Source organism: Alosa sapidissima, chromosome 1 (assembly GCF_018492685.1).
Source record: "Alosa sapidissima isolate fAloSap1 chromosome 1, fAloSap1.pri, whole genome shotgun sequence".
In the NCBI taxonomy this organism is placed as follows: Eukaryota; Metazoa; Chordata; class Actinopteri; order Clupeiformes; family Clupeidae; genus Alosa; species Alosa sapidissima.
Genome location: NC_055957.1, coordinates 14,423,376 through 14,443,411, shown reverse-complemented (window position 1 = coordinate 14,443,411; position 20,036 = coordinate 14,423,376). Strand labels below are relative to the sequence as shown.

The following is a 20,036-nucleotide window of genomic DNA, read 5'->3' as shown; positions in this document are numbered from 1 at the left end:
TTTTGGACACAGCCTCCCGGCTCGACCCGCCTGCAAATCAAAGACGTCTTGATGCTTGGACCCAGACAAAAAGTAAGTGGAGAGCGCCAGGGGTCGCACAGTCTTTCTGAACGCAACGCTGTTCTCCCCTGTGGACCACTAATTCTTTTGTCTTTGTTTTCTTTTGTTACAGGTGGGCCAGCTACACGTCAGGATTCTCCCGGACGGGGTGGTGAGCAGAGTCGTGTCGGTGGACGGGGCGATGAAGGATCTCAAGGAGTTCCGTGTTTGCGACGAAACCGGCCACACCACGCTGACCCTCTGGGAGAAGGCCATCCTGTCAGTAGAGCCCTCCAGGAGCTACAAGGTGTCCCACCTCGCCACAAGAAAATTCGCTGACCGGACAATGCTGACGAGCACGGCACATACCACCGCGACGGAGATCGAGAATATCGGCGTGCCCGATCCTCTGCCCCAGGAAGTCTCCGACACCACCAGTCTGCGTGGCTGCGTGACCACTGTCAGTATCCAAAAGAAGCATCGCTGCCGGAGGTGTCACCACAGCCAGAGGGACTTCCCCAGGCGCTGCTTCACGCACCGATGCGAGGACTGCAGAATGCTGCAAAAGGGGTCGGCATTCAACATCACCTACAGCGGCTCCCTAGACCTTGAATGTGACGGCGAGAACAACTGTGTCACCCTGATGATCTCCGCGGTGTGGGCTTATGTCAGGGAGCACCTGGGCGGCTATGCCAGCGACGCTGAGGTGGTCGAGGAGCACCTCCTTGGCGCCGGAGACGTCGAAATCACCGTGAATTCCAACGGAATGATTTTGTCCATTAGATCCTCGAGAAACGCTGCCGAGGTTGTGTCCGCTGCATCCAGAGGTCCATCCGCTGAGGTGCCGGCGGCTGACGTTGCCCAGAGCGCCGAGGGTGTGTCTGCTACGTCCGACGGGCCGTCCGGTGAGGGGCCGGTGGCTGACGGACAGAATGCAGTCAAGGCCGGTGAAGATGTCGAGATTTCGATTGATGGTAAAGAACTTGATATTTTGTTTTCCCGGAAAGGCACCGCTTGATGTCTCGTGGTGTTATAATTATTGTTCCGTTTGCACTGACTTTGTTAAAAAAAAAAAATAGTTCTGTTTGCATGTATTTGTTTGCCGAGGATGGCCCCGCTTGATGTGTTGTGGTGTTTAAATTATTGTTCCGTATGCGCTGACTTTGTGTAAAAAAAAAACAATTGTTTGCATGCATTTGTTTGCCGAGGATGGCACCGCTTTTGTTAAAAAAAAAATGCTTGCTTGCATTTGGTTGTTTAAAATAAAGTTTACGATTTCTTTCAATCTTTTCTCAATCATCAGTCTCGTTTTGGGGGTGATGGAATTGGGGAGGGGATAGTTTGGGTGATGGCTTCTAGGCAGAAATTGAATAGCTTTTTATATCCTTAGGCTTTATTGCTGTGGTTGTAGTCTGGTTGAGCTTTTAGTCTAATATTGTCTTGAAGTAGGCTAGACCTGGCCCGCTTTTGTGGTGATTGCGATCTCGAAAACTATAGCCTCAATAGAACTGATAAACTTAGGTCACCCTTGCATTATTGAAGTAAGTTTCATGAAGCATAGGCTAATATCAACCCTGACTGCGTGTTTGAACGTGACCAGTGACACAGAAGTGATAGCCTTCGGGGTTGTAAACTGACTTGTTTTAACAGCCTGACTTTTAATGGGCAAAAGAGAAAAATACAGGGTGAAAAAGCACTTGGAAAATGTGTTTCTTTTTTTTTGTTTGCGTGATGTCTGTAGCATTGTTATTTCAAATGGTCAGCGTTTTGTACTAGACCTATGTCCTTATTCACGGTAGGGTGTAGGCTAAAGAATAGAAGTCTAATGTAAAATCTGGTGATTTCATTTAGCTGGTAACTGAAATGTTCATTTTTAGTAATTTCATTTCATCCACTGTGTGGATGGTACATTTGGTTATCTTTTGAATATTTTGATATCAGGGGATGGCAAATTAAGTTGAAAAAATTAAGGGACTTTTATTATGACGATTAACATCGAAAAGTTCGCCTGTTATCATGAACCATCTTCCTTTTCGGTGATTGCTGGCTGAAGGTAAGACGTGTGTGTAATGTCTCGTGAAAATTAATTGATATGTCGGTATATTTGATTTTGAGGTATTTATAACAGAATAAATTCACGAAAATATTAAAATATGTTTAGCTGATGTGCCTCTAGATAGCCACCTTTGTTACATTTGTTAACGTGTTCGTGTCACACTATGAACGATAAACTCTACAGGGCAGGCAGGAAAGGTAGCGGTTGTGTAAATGTGAATTTGTAACGTTAATAAATTAAAAATGTTAATCAGATTGAAGCAGGCAGTGTCTTGAGAACTGCCCGTTATCTCATGAACAATGTTGTATAGTCGAATACCATCAAAGGTTATTATTGCTGTGACAATGCTTCAGCCATGCTGTAGGCTAGCGTTGTTGGATAGCAATTAACCTTGTATTGTAATAGAACTCACATCTGCTTCTTGAATAGCAGTGTGTTAGAAAATGTGGTACATTACTGTGAAGTTGGTTGTTTTTGAGTCATCTCCGTTATGCAAGTTCACGTCGTTTGCTTGCTATTGAAAATCAGAGGCAGACTCCTAGCAGTGTTTGCAGCTAACAGGAGAACATAACGTTAGCGAGCTAAGATGAGTTGATGTTGGATGTTGGCTCAGCAAGACCGCTTGCGAAGGCAGGCAAGCATGTGTAATTCTTAAGAGATACAGTTATTTAATTAATCTTAAACAGGTGATGTAACCTTAAATTGGTGTGGTTTGGCAGCAAGCATTCAAACGCGAGGGGGGAATGTTTTTGGCGGTTAAATATATTGCTATGAGGGTAAGTTATGGCTAAAAGACTGTTGAACTGGCGTATTGCAAAAGGTCACACAAGGCGACAAGCAATTTCGTTGCACGCGACCTGGTCTAAATTATTGTTTTCTGGAGGCTATATTCAGTTGTTAAACGGCCTATTGTATTTTTGATGGTTTAATTAAATGTATGACCTTTTTTTCTCTGACCACCAATGCCATAACTATTATGAGGTGTCTCATTTGGGTTTAGATATGGGACTAGATGGAATGCACGTCCAAATTTGGCTTGTTGGTGGCGCTACAGCGCTCTAGGTGCTGACATGAAACTTGGTGACATGAATCATGGGACTTTTCCTAATATGTGTACCAAATTTTAAAACTTTTCACCAGACAGTTCTATGGGCTGCCATTAACTTCCATTGCAGAATAATATACATCACCAACTACAGGCCAAAATGCATTTTTGCCAATTACAGAGCCCCCTAGAGGTCAAAGGTCACCAAATTTCTTGAGCGTCCTCCCGATGGGGTCGGAGGTACATGTACTAAGTTTGGTTTTGATACATGAAAGCGTTGCTGAGATAAGAGCTCACTTCCTGTTTGGCGGCTTTGCCGCAAATTTCAATTGGCTGTTACAGGCGAATGCTTCTGTCAATTGTTCCAGAAAGCAATGCACTGATCAGGCATGGTCTGAAGATGGTCTCTGTCAATTTGGGTGAGGATCAGCTGAAATGTGTGACCTGCGAAAACCTTTTTGTGTTTTTTATTAAATCCAATCAATTAAGATGACATCACAAGTTGACCTAGGTCAGCTTAAAGCCCGTGTTGCAGGTTAACCACCACTGTTGATTAATGGGTTCATAAAGCAGTCAATATATGTATACAATTTTTAAAAATGTCTCCAAATAGTGTTAAATGCCAGTTTTTTTTGTTTTTAGCATTAGTGGGTTTTTTACGCAATTCGGTGATGACGTCACGTTGGGGACTACATGATCTGTGCTTCATTCATTTCAATGCATTCCAATGGACATCGCGGTTAGACTTTCAACATAAAGTTTGTATATTTACACTTCGAATTTCGTCACAGCATTTATATCACAGCTACCCTATGATCTACCAATGGTAATAACGGTGCCTGATATCAATTTAGTATTTTTTTCTGAATTTCGGGAGGTCTCGTTTTGGAGGGTATGTTTTACATTCATTCCTATGTGAAACGGTCGCGATTACACTTTCAACATAAAGTTTGCATATTTACACTTCGAACTTCGTTACAGCATTTATATGACAACGACCCTATGGTCGAACAAAGATAACAATGTCTTCCGATTTTAGTTTAATGCAATTTTCTGAATTTGAGAGGCCTCGTTATGAGGCTACATAATTGACCTATTCAATTCAATGCATTATGCTTCAGTGTTGTAGTACTCGAGTCCGAGTCATTAGCTAAATTTAGAGACTTGTGACTTGACTTGGACTTGAGCACTGAATGACTCGAACTTGGACTCGTGCATTCGCACTCGCGGTGACTCGTCGAGGACTCGACTTTTTTTGTAATATATCATAAGGCTATAATTGTAGTATGTCATTAGGCTATAATTTGCTACATGATCTTAATATCTAAATTATTCGTAATACTGATTTTAGTTCAAGGGAATGTTAGGCTACTGCTTCGTGTCGTACATCGCAAGTCACATCATGTTCACAGGCAAAGCAAACTAACGTTAACTTTAACACCAAAATGCCTGGAGATATGGCCGCCGCTATTTCAATGTAGTAGGCTATTGCATATTAGTTCTCATACATGACTTAACTTTACCTAAGATTACACTCAGTCTAGGCTAAACAACACACACTGCTGCTGGATAGCTGATCGTGACTCGGTGAATAGTGTTTTCCCTGACTGACGCGAGAAGCGAGGTTCCATTCATTCATCGGGCCAACGGGTCAAAAGTTATGTGTGTGAAGGCACGTCAAACTTTGGCCTGTTGGTGTCGCTAGAGTGCTCAAGGTGGCGACATGAAACTTGCTGAAATTAATCATGGGACTGTCCCCAATCAGTGTGCCAAATTTCACAATTTTTTACTGTACGGTTCTATGGGCTGCCATAGACTTCAATGGCAGAGGAAAGATGAATAATAAGAATACGTAGAAACACAATGGGTGCCTTCGCAGCTTCGCTGGTTGGCCCCCAATGATATTGGGCACCTAGTGCTCTCACAGTTAAACTAATATTTCCAGTATGAAACACAGTGGCAAACATTCAAATAGCATAAGCAACCCTTGAAATACACACCCAATGCATTAAAAGTCTCTCATGCGAAAAGAAAAATGTACCCTATGCCGGCTTATCAAACTAAAATATAACCCTCATTGCAGGCCTGTAAGTTGCTTGCGTTCGTTGAGACCAAAAACTATACGGCCGCTTCACTCTTACGAGCAAAATAAGGCATAAAAAAAAAAAATTATTGGGTTCCGGTTTCCGACCGACCCTGTCAATTTATGTGCGACCCAAATTTATTTTATGAGCTTGGGGAAGAAATAACACTAAATAGTCTAGGCTACATTAAATAAATCCACAAATAAAAGGCAAACTATAATTACATTAATTACCCCTTGCGTTTTGTTTAGGGATGAGCGTATTCTCTCTTTTACAAAGTAGCCTATGCACAGCTGTTCACGAAGACGATTGTTTTCGTCACTTACCAAGGCACTCGCAATTTTGTCCAAACACCGCAACTTTTTCGCAAATTTGACCAATCATCGTAGTTTCACCGTGAAATTTCACCTACCACAACAGTCCCTCATGCAGAATATTGAGCCAGATAGCACACTTACTTCTGCATATGAGTGTACGTTCCTCTGCAGTTTTGATGACAATAAATAGAAGGCTAACGTTAATGATCTGCTTACTTGCATCTCTCAACCTGGTGTTGCTAACCTACCTAGGCTATGAAAGTAAGTTAATTAAGGCCTACTTGGTTTACTGACATTTGAGTAGGCTATGCAACCCATTGGCAAACGTTTACCTGGATATGTCCTTTTAGCTTATGTCATGTTTGCTAGCTTGTGGGCTTAGTTTGAGTAGTGCTACCAAAATCATAGAAATTAATGAAATTGCAAGACATTTACAGTACCTCTTCTATGATCCAAGAATGATTTCATTCGAGTTGTTTTTTTAACATTTATTTTAACTAATGACATAGAAGACATTCCCAATTGCATCCACATATCGTAATGCACTATGCAAAAAGTGATTTACACTCTAGCCGAACACAGTGAGATGCAAGACAGCCAGCACTGGAGGAAGCAGCCCCGGCTGATGTCGCGGAAGTGTCCGCGGCTGGCAAGAAGTTCCCGGCTCGACGCCGATGTCGATGCTGCCGTCATCCGAGGATCTCATCCATAGAGAGCGCAAACTCTCTGACGACCTTGGAACACGACCACAGCGGCTGGGTTTACACCGCCAGCTACTGAAGAACTTCCAGAGCGTCAGCTGCCGGTCAAGAGTGTGATGGAGTCATAGCTGCTAGTTCAGGAGCTTTCGGTGCTCCAGCTAGTGACCAAGAGGGTAACGTCGACCTGTAGAGCCTTGGGAGCTATCGTTTTGTGGACTGTTTGAATTTGAAGTGTGCACGTTCGACACAAGTCTGCGCAATGTTTTTCACGTTTTGTGTGTGAGTTCCTGTGTGTCCCGCGCCTGCTGGGAGGGTCGGGGTCTCCATTTCCCGCCACAGTGGAGCATCGTTGTGCTCAAGAGACAGCCGACAAAAGTTCTACAAGAGGGCAGCGCGAGGAGGGACCTCGACGTGGACTGCTGACCGCCTGGAGATCGGCACACTGTGGACAGGTGGCAACGGCCACGAGCTGTCACAGTAGCCAGAAGGGGCTACCGAACGTCCAGGGGTTCCAGCGTATCCGGGGGTTCGGCTTGCAGTGGGACTGTTTGCTGCTGTTTGAGGTAGCGCAGCTGCACGGCGGGAAACCGAGGGCCCAAGCGACACCACGACCCACGTCTGGCCGGTTCTGGTGCTTGTTCGGGGGAGAACTGACGTGACAGAGGCAGCCGAGAGCCCTTCCAGTCGCGAGGGGTTATCGTGCAGCCGGAGGCTTTCCGGTCACTTGGACTAAGCACTGGGACTGACACCGACGCAGCCGCAAGCGGTGAGCTGAGCTGTCATTGCCGCTCGAGCCGGGTCAATGGCTCGGGAGGGGGTTATGTAGCGTCGGTGGATGTACATGTTTAACGTTGAATGAGTGTCTCCCAGAATGCAGTGCGAGTGAATGCTGGAATGTGTAATGTCGGTTATAATAGTTGTAGTTACGTTTACCATGTTGTGTATTTGTGTTGATGTGTGTGGTAAACCCTTATTGTGTGTAGCATGTGCGGCTGAGACTACCCCTGTGTTGCCCTGTCCTAGTATGTCTGATTGTGTTTGAGTCTGCCTGTTCCAATACATGGCCGTCCTGGCCAAGGGTGATTCTTGTCTGAGGGTGAGATCGCTACAGTATGCTTTCTTAAGTTATCTGTCCGACAACTCTAGTCAGCTAAACTCCACTCCAATGTCCTAGAGATAGAGCTATAACCGTGTAAACTTATGCTTTCTGCAGCGAGCTCAGAGAAGCCATCCGCTTGCTTTCATCTTCTCTCCTTCCTCCTTTTTCCACTCTCTTCTTTCCGTGGCAACAGGTTCCGGTGCAAAGGTCAACTTAAACTTCATAACCAATAAACTTACAGAAAGTAAAATATTCAAATACAATAAAAGAAAATCAAATACATTTCGGCATAGTACATTCCAAAACATTTGTAGTTATTTATTAATATGTTTAATTTAAAGGTAATTGAGGAAAATATAGCACAGGGCTACGTGTATACACTAGCCTGACTAGCCAGACCCACATTAAAATGTAGGGTCTGGGCACTCACCGTTCGCAGTGCTCAGTCCGAGGGGCGGGATAATCGGTTGTCTTTCAAATTGCCACTGCACGCAACAGGACAGCGCTATGAGTCCCATGGTTTCCCACCAGCGGAGCTAGTTGTCTAGTTCAAACTTTTGGCAACTTAATAAAAGCTTAACTCGTGTCACTGTTCGCCAACAGCAACATTATCTTATTTGTTTTCAAGCCAAACCGTTGCAACTCTGCCATCAATCATTATGTTAAGCCCGCCTAACAACTCTATACACAATTTGATTGGCCAGATAGAAGTTTAATTTTTCGAGCTCACAGGCCAACGGAGAGTTGCTAGACTAGCCCTGGCTGCCGCTAGGGTGCGTCTAGATTTCTAGGCTATGTATACACAATAAACAGTACACATTTAGTGCAACAGAGTGATCTTCAAGTGAACAATCTTTTTCTGATCTGGTAAACTAACAATTAGATTATCAATTGTTAATAACTAAAAAAAAAATAACTGTAAAAAAAACTAGCCAACCCAACGCAGTGCCTAGGAGTACGGGCAGACATAATCAAATTGAATTGAGTGTCCCAGTGACGCCACTTCCGTTTGCCTCCATGGCACCTATCTTTCAAAAAAATTTGAACGCCAGTCTATGGCAAAAAATAAATTATTTTCTGGTCCCAGTTGACTTGTGCCTTGAATTACCCATATGATGTTTGTCAATTTTAAAGACAATTTTTCATGTAAAGACATTTGCAGTTTGTTTCGTAACTATTGAATTACAACATTGTGAAAAATCGTAATTCCAAAGACTACAAACCCATCAGTCGCACTAGTGACGTTAGCGCATTCACAGCCACACTAGATTGTACAAGCAAACCAGCAACAGGTCTTAATTGGGCTTTCCTTGCCGATGAAAATACCATGAGTCAGAGGATTAAACACATCAGGTAAAGCCCTCCTTACACTGACAGACTTTGGAAAGATTTGCAAAGATTTGGAAAAGATTTCTGAAAGACTACAGTCTCAGACCCTCTCACATCTAAAGACAAGTAATAGAGTTTTAAGTCACAGACTATGATTTTGCAATGACTAGAGATCTTGCAGGGTCACTATTTACAAGACTGCAACTAGATTCCTTTAAATTACCCACCGTGCAATAGATTTCAACAGGAACTGAAATGATAGCCTACTAAACTCAAAGTCATATTTTCGTGGTTCTGCAGCATTGTTTCATGCGTGACATCTCCAATCGATATGGAGTTGTTCTGACGCGTGAAAGAGCCTAATAAATATGTATAAGAAATGACAAATATTATAAGAATAACAAATAATTATAGGCTACAGCTGTCGTCTACTTTGCCCCTTCCTGTTTGGTGTTAGAGAGAGGTCACTATTGTTTTTTGTGGTTCACGTCACTATTTGCATGAGCCACGACTAGAAAGACTTGCGATGAACATGTTTGATATTGTCGTAACGGCAAAACTAGGAAAGGACTGACTCCGACTGACTTAAAACCGCTAAGATTGGCACCTTACACTTAATGATCTAGTTGACGGGAGCGCGCCGCGATTCCAGCACAACTCACATGATTTCTGTCCGACTTTGGAAATTTAGTGGCCGACTGTGAAAACAGATCAAAATCCATAAGTTGTATTCGTCCATAGACTGTACATTAGCCTAGATCAGACATACTCAACTGGCGGATCTCACCCAAATGCAATGTCGTCCGGACCGAGACCAAAGCTGTATTTAATAAAGATTATTAGCCTATTATTATTATTATTAGGCTATTCATTATACTTTCAAAGTGTACGATCTACTTAAACGTGGCCACAATTTGTAAAACGTGCACTCAATATTGTCTTGACACATGTAAACACGAGCACGTTATAGTATATTGAGATCTCGATCTACTAAAACGCACCCACGAATAATTAAAACGTGGGCTCGAAGAAATTAAATTGTGTGCACAAAAACATAGTGTGGTGTCAAGGGGTATCCCCGGGAATGACGTCGGGAGGTGTGTCGCTTGTAGTGACGTAGAAGGAATCTCATTGATTGCAGTGCACCTGGTTATAGCCCCGTTAGGTAGGCTGTAGGTGGGAGAGCAGATGATTGTGTGTGTTTGTACAGGCCCCTTGCCAACATCGTCCAGCTGAATGTTTGGCGAAGTTTTGAGTGTTTGTTGAGGTCCAAGTGTATGCAGAGCTGTGGTGTTTATCGCGAACGGTGTGAGCTGGGCTACATAGCCTGAGAAGCTGAGCATCGTGAACGACACTGTTTATGTCTCCCGTTTCATAGTCCGTATCAAAGCTTACCTCGTTGTGTGCATCATTGGTGTGCGCGTGGGTTATATGGTGAGGCCCATCGGGCGCTAGAGGGAACCTTATTGTATTGGGTGGGTATTAGGCGATACTACTAATACGCAGTAGCCTATTTGTACCAACAGTAGGTCTACGTGTTGTAATTGTTTGGGAGCTTGTCGCTGTGATGTGCTTCGATTGACTTCTAGACCTCACAGTTAAGTCAACAATCCAGGAGATAGTGGAAACCGGTCATTAGGCTACAACAGAGCCCGCGAGTAGCCTTTGTAGCCTAGTAGAATTTCCCCATTATGGGTCTCCATAGCTGGCGGTTGACACCACAGTGCCCCTGCTACAAAGAGTAGAAGTCCGCTATAAAACATGACCACCTAAAGTCTTTAATTAGCTGCTTACGGTTATCATCACATTACCACATTACACATTATCACGAAGTTGCCACCACAGCACAGCGAGCGGTGAGAAAATGTCGGGAATTACTAAATGTGGGCACGAAATACATATTTCGAGAGCTCAATTTAGGCCTACAACGGGGTCACGTTGTATTAATTCGAGGGCTCAATTAAAGGAAAACGTGCTCACGTTTTATTAATTCGAGGGCTTAATTAAAGGAAAACGTGCTCACAAATTATCACGACCAGAAAAAATATCACTTAAAGTGAGCTCTCCCGGGCTCCGTAAGGGAGAGTGCGGGCTATTTCATTTGCAGCATGACAGACGAACTCCCATTGTGAGCGCAGTGGCATCTTTAGTAGGCCTAACATTTTTCATTATTATTTTCCCCCAGCAATCAGTACAAATAAGCATCGGTAAATATAACAATTAATCAAGATAGATTTGGCCAAAAATGGGCCCCCTTTGCGGTCGTGGGCCCGGACGGAAATTTGTCCAAAGCAGTCACTCCAAACCAAAGGGTTCATACATAGCAAGGCCTTCCTGAGTGAAAGTCATGTGACTTATTTTAGTGGCAATGCAGTAACCCATGAAGTAGCACATCAGAGACCTATGAGCAAGAACAGTTAGAACCTCATCCACCACCGTACATTCCACATGGAGAAATCACTACTCTTCATCCTCATCATGACAACAGGTGAGTTCAAATGAAAAGCACTGGATGATATGTTATGCACAATGTATTGGTAATTGACCATATCCCATAATAACATTTTCATGCCTCGCCTTTTGTTTAATTCTTCACAGATGCTGTGGCGGATCAACTTACTCCTGCCAACTCCAACCTTAAAAGTCTGGAAGGGAACCGTATAAGTTTGCAGTGTTCCTATACAGCAAGCAGTGAATATGTTAGGCTTTACTGGTATAAGCAGTATCCAAATGAAGCCCTTCAGTATATACTATACAAAGGAGCTCGATCTAGCACTGGTTATGATAATATTCCTAACCCTCAGTATTATGAGTCCACAACATCCAGCACATCTACTGAGCTCATCATTACAGTTCTGTCTGTAGCAGACACAGCTCTCTACTACTGTGCCCTGAGGGATGTTACCCAGTGATACAAAGTCACTGACAAGCTGAACAAAAACAATACATACTGAACAATACATCACCGTCAGTCAAGATGGGTTTTACAGGGAATTCTTGAAAAAGAAGTCTTTAAATTTCATAATGAAGCCCATAAGTTACAGCTAAATCTGATTAAATTTTTTAACCTATCTGTTTTCTCCAGGTGAGAATTCAAGGAACACAATGAAATACTTAATATATTTGCCTCTTGTCGACAACATTCGAAACCATTAACAATAAGATGATACCCAGTTTGTCATTAACTGACTGAAAGGGTTACATAGCCCAATGTTACATTGTGCAATATCAAACAATCCAGGTGTGCCATTGACAATGTCATGAGACTTCCTATGCCATATCATAAGTCAGTGTAGTATCAGAATAAGTTTGAAGCCGTTCATATAAAGTGTTCATAGCAAGGCCTTCCTGAGTGAAGGTCATGTGACTTATTTTATCACCAATGCAATAACCCAAGGAAAAGCACCTTTGAGAACTGTGAGCAATAACAGCTAGAACCTCATTTACTATACCGTACATTCCATGGAGAAATCACTGCTTTTCATCCTCATTATGCTAACAGGTGAGATCAAATGAAAAGCACTGGATGACATGTTATGCACCATGTACTAATTTATCATATCCCAGGAATAACAGTTTCCATTTTCTTGAATTGTTCACAGATATTGTAGCCGATCAACTTACTCCAACCCCTACATAAATTGTTAAAGGTATGTCTGTGGCAGACACAGGTCTCTATAATGTGCCTTGAGAACCCACTGAACTCACTGAAAAGCTGTACAAAAATCTGAACACAAACGATAGTTCTGAAAAAGACTAATAATGTACATCAAAACAATCTTCCTGGGCACAGACCTTCAATATCCTAACCACATGCAGAAATACATTCCAAATAACTTTTTTAACTAAAAGTTGTCGTCACACCTGGAGTAGGCTATGGGTTTAATAACAGGGCCAGCAGTGACATTTTGTAGATGAAGGTATTTCATCCTGAGATGTTCACTTCAAACAGACAGCATTGTTAAAATATATTGTAGCTCTTGCTTAACAAATTCAAGCACAGCACATGCCAAAGTATTACAAAGTACAAGTACAAATATGTCATGAACTAAAGCTAATTTAATTACAAGGCAAAATCATTTTGCTAATTTACTGTAAATCAGAGCCGTAGATCTGCTGTAAGTGATAATAGATCGCCATCTAGTGGAAAATGCAAAAACATGTTATTAACAATTTTGCATAATCCAAACTTGAAATGCACAAAGCAGGAGTGCAGTCTGGCTGTTGAGCTCAAATATCAACAACCCGTCGGCAGAAGCATGTTTAACTTGCAATTTGATAATCCGCTAAAGGATTTCTCGACTCCAACTCACTAAGTGGTGCCTTGTTCTACAGTTTCTTCAATCTTTGCTCTCTATATGTGGATTTTAGGGTTTTGCACTAAAAAGGAAGCAAACGATCTCAACAATGGGACTTACATTTGTTTATTCTAATATAAACATTTTTATTATTTTAAAATGTTAGTCATTATGCAAATAGCACAGCATTTAACTCCTTTATACTTGTTGAAAGCCTACTAGATAAACATGTGCCACTGGCACTGTTGACAGAGTTTTCATATAAAAAAAAAGCTGTGATCAAAATGGGAGGGGCAGAGAGATATATAACACTTCCTCATCAGTTATGGTGGTTTCACATCTGAGACACATTCTGTGTTAATATGATTCCACTGGTATTAGAATTATTTTTAGCCTTTGTGGGTATGTATCTGTTTTTTAAAATGGTGTTGGAATGCTTTTGGAGATTAAATTCTAAACAAATACAACATATATTTTATATTTAGCAATATATAAACAATATTTGATTATTCATATCTGTGTATTTCTCTATCTAGGTAAGAGTGCCGGCGACTCCATAACCCCAGAGAGTCCAGTATACTCTGCAATAGAGGGAGACGATCTAAAACTCTCCTGCAGGTATGACGGGGCTGTTAGAAGTTTACATTGGTATCGCCAGTTCTCCAACTCAGTGCCACAGTTCCTGATCCTGGACTATCAAGGTCTTAAGATTAATGCAACTCCTCCTGTTCATGGGATATCCATAAATCATAACAATACAGCAAAGCTGGTTTCTCTGCACCTCTCCTCTGCTAAGATGACAGACTCTGCTCTCTACTACTGTGCCCTGGAGCCCACAGTGATGGGAAAGCACAGAGACACCACACAAAAACTCTCGCAGCTTCAACAAATGGCCCTGTGCTGCAAGTGGTTCTTGTGCAACAAATAAACAATAAGCAAAGTTATTTGTTATAGTAATCACATTCATGTGCATAATCTCTTTAGCGAGTTACCAATAAAATTAATTTATGATGAAATAATAATTAAAGATCAATGAGGCACACTTTATGCACCTGGGTGAGTTCAGTCCAGAAACACTCCTGACTTGAGCTATGCACTGTGAGACTTCATAAATACTGTACATTGCAGCAACTCAAGGCTTCTCTTTGGACCTCACCCCATTTATTAGACAGAGGACAATTGACAGAAGGCAAAGCTTTGTTTGTATTGACAATAATCTAAGGACTGTTAATAATCTAAGTCTGTACCATATGAAGTCTACTAAAGTGTACTGACACCTCCCACCCAATCAGTAGTTGATAAGAGAGAGACACCACTGAGAGTTTGGCAGAGACTTTCAGAGTCTATCCCTGTACCATTATGGCACACTGGCTATGGGAGTTACTTCTGCTGTCTGTGTGTTTTTCTGGTAGGTTTTGGTTTAATAACATTTGGTTTTATAACAGTTGGGTTTGATAATGTTAAAGTGATGTAATGTAAAGTAAAAGTAATGTAAAGTAAAATAATGTTACTGTTAAAGGGTTCATGCATCCGTCTGTATAATCAGCAGCTTGTGATTATAAATGTTTTAGTGTTTTTTTGTTTTTTCCAGAGTGCAGATCAAAGGACACAGTTGATCAGCCAGAGTTAGTTCAAATGGCTGTAGAGGGAGGAACAACAACTCTCAAATGTACATACAAAACATCAGATGGATTCCCTTATCTTTTCTGGTACCAAAAAAAGTCCAATGACTTCCCCAGATACATGGTTAAAGTATTCCGTTCTGGGTCTGGATTTAAGTCTGAAGCTGATAAGTTATACGAGAGGAGATTTCATGCTGAACTCAAAGACTCCAGCGTTCCTCTGACCATCCAGGATCTGCAGGTGTCTGACTCTGCTGTGTACTACTGTGCTCTGCAGCCCACAGTGACAGCTGCACATACAGCGCTCATACAAAAAAACTCTGACTGATTCAGCTTTTTTTTCACACTTAGTAGGGTAGGAAATCAGATACTATACTAAAAAGAAAATTCACAAAACAGAAAAAGGTTCAATTCTACTCAATTTTGAGTAGAATTTTGAGTAAACTTAAGGAAATGATTTGCTGACATTAAAGGTTTTTTTGTGAACCCACTTTTTTTTTTATTTTAGACTATTGCAAGTTACACTGGGCTGGGCATAAAAACAGACTTTACAATATTATACAAATACAGACATATGTCAGTGTAATGATGAAAAAGATTATTATTTTGGATGGCAAACGTCCTCAAATGGCAAAGAAAGAAGGGCTCTCACACTATAGCCTACCTTTGTGACCCACCTGTCCTCACTGATGCTAATCTCTCATGACCACTCATATGTGGTGTGACCAGCTCAAATCCTCGCTGGTGCTGATCCCTGTAGGAATGTGAAGCAGTTTTGCCCCCAATATCAATGAGCGCACCCTCCTCCCATTAGCTTTGGGTTTGCTGATAGAGACCGCATCCAAATGAGGCACCACAATATGTTTTGAGGAAAAGGGCTTGATCATTGACAGGCAAACATACACCTGGCCCACCTGTTCATCAACTGTACTCCGTTAAAAAATTGACTTTAGCCCATGATTTCTGGTGATGTGATGAGGTTCATTTTCCTGCATTTGTATTCTCTATTCACTGTTATGTCCACTAAGAACAATCCAACAATCCAGTCCAGTCTGAACAATTAGTTAATGCTTTCTCAAGTTCTCCTTAATGCAGTGCCATGGTTTATTTTTATGAAATCTTTTTCAGACTCAATGTCAATGTTAATGTTGAATGATGTATTATTTTAAGAAGTAAGTCTAATTCCATTGGCCCTGTACTGGCATGGTGCCCTCAGTGGAGATCATTCAGTGGTAGTGTGATTGGTTAATGTAGAAGAATTATGAGTCTTAAGATGGAGGTGGAGCTTAGTGCACTCAGAGGTCTCCAGTGTGAAACATTCAGTGCTGGATTTACTTTCTCAAAGCAGCTTCCACAATGTTGCTGTACAGAATTCTACTGTTCAGTGCAATGACAGGTGAGTTCACATTCAATCACAAAAACGGTGCAACAATACATTTTTAACTGATTGTGTTGAAACACATTCATCAAATGTGTCTCTTTTCAGGTCTTACTTTGGGAAATACTATTACACCAAACCAAAACCAAAGTTATGCTGAAGAAGGATCTAATGTAACCTTGTCCTGCCGCTACTCTTCAGCATATACTCTGCAGTGGTATCGCCAGTATCCCAGATCAGCTCCACAGTTCCTCCTGCTCATGCTACACAGCACTGGAGAACTGGAGAAAGAGTCAGAAATAGATCCTCGCCTGCTGATGAAATTAAATGAAGACAAAACTCAAGTGTATCTGGAGATCTCCTCTGTTCAAGTCTCTGACTCTGCACTGTACTACTGTGCTCTGACGCAGGGGCGGACCTGCCATTAGGCATGGTCAGGCAATTGCCTGGGGCCTCGGCCACCAGGGGGCCTCATCATCCCCATATCGTGTTTTTTCTTTTTTTTTTTTTTTAAATAAATGACCACCGCATCCAAACAATATATTCTAATCCACAATAAAGATTGAAAAAAATATTTTGCCTCATGATTGCTCATAAACTCATCATAAAATCAAATGACTGCAGGTCCGCTTCCTGTCACCATAGCAGCAACTAGCTAGTCTGAACGAGGTCTTGGTGAGGTGTGGAGTTGAGCGATTGACAGCAGCCATGAAACGTTTCCAGAGTGGAAGTGATAAACGAAAAAGAAAAAGGGAGGAGGAAGAATTTAGAAAGAAATTTCCTAAATTAACCAACTAGACCAACAGCATGCTCAACCTCACCAAGACCTTGTTCAGATAGCTAGTTGCTGCTATGGTGACAGGAAGCGGACCTGCAATCATTTGATTTTATGATGAGTTTATGAGCAATCATGAGGCAAAATGTTTTTTTCAATCTTTATTGTGGATTAGAATATATTGTTTGGATGCGGTGGTCATTTATTAAAAAAAACACGATATGGGGATGACGAGGCCCCAGGCAATTGCCTGACCATGCCTAATGGCAGGTCCGCCCCTGCCCACAGTGACACTAAACCACAGTCTGCCATACAAAAACCTGTCCTGTATTAAAGGAGAAAGAATGTATAAATTGCTCAATTTCTGAATATTTTTTGAATATTCCAGCATATAAAATGGACCTGTGTGTGTACCATGCAACTTAATTATTTTCATTTTTTCCAGAGCTGTGTAAATTACAGACTTGGGGATATCCTTTACCATCCCCATGACCACAAGTGTAATATTGCTTTTATACTACAGTCCCATTACCAACTAATTTAGTTTTAAGATACAAAATTGTGTTTCTATCGTTTATTTAGATTTTTGTTCGTTCATCCTCCACCCTCACAAATAGTTCTAATCTTTAGCCTTTTTGTTTACACAAGTCAAGGCATACATTGCTTGAAAGTGAACTCGGAAAAAAAAATAACCAACGTGGATACATATAGATATAGGTATATTAGATATTAAAAAATCCTTGTCCAAACCAGATAAATGTCTGTAAAATCAGTCCCTGAAGTAATTTTGGCTATAGCAATCACTTAATTCAAAAATAATTTCACAACCAACAAAAATGCATAGGGTTGCTTTTAAAAGTGCTGGGTTAATATCTATAATATAGATAATATAATTGATTAGCACAATGTTGGATTATCTTAATCTAGCAGATTGGGTTAAAACCAGATTGTTAAGTTAAATGTATATTTTATGTTATATGTGTAACTGATTTGTAACTGAGTTGGTGTTTAAAGTTCAGAAAGCCAACTTGCAAATAAAGTTCACATGCAAAATGCAAACCTTTAGCCTACATTTAATGAAACCCCCTAAAAATAGCTTTATCATTGACAGGTATATGTCACAGTGACATATGAAAGCAAATATCATAACCAAATAAGACTTTTCAACACTTCAATAAAATGTCACAGTTTGTCATAATACTACAACACAAATATATTGGACTTTTGCGACTGGAAATACTGTATGAGGAGAAAAATATGTATTCAGTTGTAATGTATTCTGTCTTTGCACTTCAGTCATTCATAATGGTTAGACAACAGCACATTTGTTAAGAACAAACATTTTTAAGAAATGTATTCATTCAATTCCACTACCACCATCTTGTCTAACAACTGTAGCCTACTGTACATTGTGTATGCAGTACCCATTGCAAATGAAAGGGGGCATCATTCTATAGCAAACCCAGAGGCATCCGAGGTTCTCATGACACAATAAAGTACATAGGTTTGGGCAGACAGATGGAGACTCCACATGAAGCTGCACTGCTTGTTGGCTTTCAGTTCAGTACAGTCAAGCCATGACCAACTGGATCAAGACATCTCTCATTTTAGCTGCCTGTTTCTGTGGTAAAATTATGAAGCTTCTTATAGCTGTAATATATTGTATAGATATATAAATCTACTTAAATACTACTAAAATACTTTCTGTCTTCCCAGTGTGCTCTGCAGTGGGGGACTCTGTTTCTCAACCTAAAGATGAGATGGGTCTGGAGGGCAGCATGGTGACACTCAGCTGTCAGTATGACACCACTGCAGCAGCATCTCAACAGTATCTCTTCTGGTACCAGCAGAAACCAAACGGATTCCCCAGATACATGCTGCGGAAAACAAATTTTGATGGTGCCACTGATAAAAACTTTGAAGGAAGATTTAATGTCACGCTTAACACAACAGCAAAAACTGTTCCTCTGAGCATCCAGGATCTGCAAGTGTCTGACTCTGCTGTGTACTACTGTGCTCTGAGGCCCACAGTGACACCTGCACACTCAATTCTCATACAAAAACTCCTGGGTCAACATTACACAAAGCACTATAGCATTAATTCACTGTCACACAATCTGATATTTTCTATTGTAATACAAAACCATTCTTAACCATAATAAAATTGTAATAAAAATGTTAAAGATACCCTTAATTCGAATTCAGGAGCCTAAGAAGTTGTGGATGTTAAGAAATGGCCACTGGATAGCAGCATAGCATGGCATGACATTGCTCTTTAACTTGCACATGTTTACTACTTCATTTGCTGTACTGCATTTTGAAAGAAACCAAGTGATGTGCAAATATGTATTTGTGAGAATATTTTACAATGTAGGGCAAAATTGCTAAGACCAATGCCTATGCTTTTTTACAGGGGGCACTAGAGTTAAATGAACGAAAGAAAGAAAAACCCATGCAGGATCGAAAATACGGTTCAAAGAAAAAGTGAAGATCCGCACACTGGAGAGCTCCCATTAACCCTCCTGTTGTGTTCGCTGTCAAATGTGACCGATTGACAATTCTTGTCTCTCAAAAATATTGTTAACTTATTCTAACTACCATGAGGCTCCATGACTTTAACACAGGGCATCTGAACACACAAAACAAATTTTGATCATTTTCATAACAATTTGAGTGTTTTATTTAACTTTAGAACACCCATGTGTATTCCCGGTCAACATGGGCGTAGATTTAGGGTGGGACGCTCATGACTAGTCCTAACCAATATTTTAAGATGACAAAATTGTCCCCACCAATATTTTAGCGAACTCATTTGTGCTGCTGATCATTCCGACAGCCAGCACGACAGTACAAGAAACGTCGTCATTTGATTGGCTGAAAAACCGAGGGGGAGGGGGAAAGGTTATCTGACACGCATGCTGCACACACATTGCTTTATTCTTGCACTGGTAGTCAAGAAGCGAGCGGGTGTGTCAACGACAACGGTAATGTACCAGGGCTGTCTGTCAATATACTGTATAGGCCTACCCCATGAAAGGCCAGAGTGAAACATTTTGATATTCCCTTTTCCCTTCAGCATACATACAAACCCCTTTTTGTGGTGTGTAGATCAGCTATGCCACCCAAGAAGAAGAAAGGGGACATACGAAGCTTTTTCATAAAGCAGAGTGTAAGTAAGCAAAATAACTAGCCACACAAGCTAGCAGTGGTAGTGACCAGGCTTTCAAATTATGCAGATTCTATTATGTGTAAAAATAGTATTAACTGGTGATAGCATATGTTAACCAGGATAT

The 20,036-nt window shown here is 41.2% G+C and overlaps 4 gene segments (V, D, J or C); all 4 read left to right on the top strand.

Annotated features, from left to right (window-relative positions):
• Positions 1-11,061: 11,061 nt before the first annotated feature.
• Positions 11,062-11,582, top strand: LOC121722287. The segment is given in 2 exon segments: positions 11,062-11,158; positions 11,269-11,582. Coding segments are annotated over 2 exon segments (354 nt in total).
• A 1,747-nt stretch (positions 11,583-13,329) lies between these two features.
• LOC121722271 lies at positions 13,330-13,896 on the top strand. The segment is given in 2 exon segments: positions 13,330-13,370; positions 13,505-13,896. Coding segments are annotated over 2 exon segments (432 nt in total).
• Positions 13,897-14,290: 394 nt separating this feature from the next.
• On the top strand, positions 14,291-14,925 carry LOC121717119. The segment is given in 2 exon segments: positions 14,291-14,376; positions 14,560-14,925. Coding segments are annotated over 2 exon segments (408 nt in total).
• Positions 14,926-15,863: 938 nt separating this feature from the next.
• LOC121722255 lies at positions 15,864-16,396 on the top strand. The segment is given in 2 exon segments: positions 15,864-15,986; positions 16,077-16,396. Coding segments are annotated over 2 exon segments (360 nt in total).
• Positions 16,397-20,036: the final 3,640 nt, after the last annotated feature.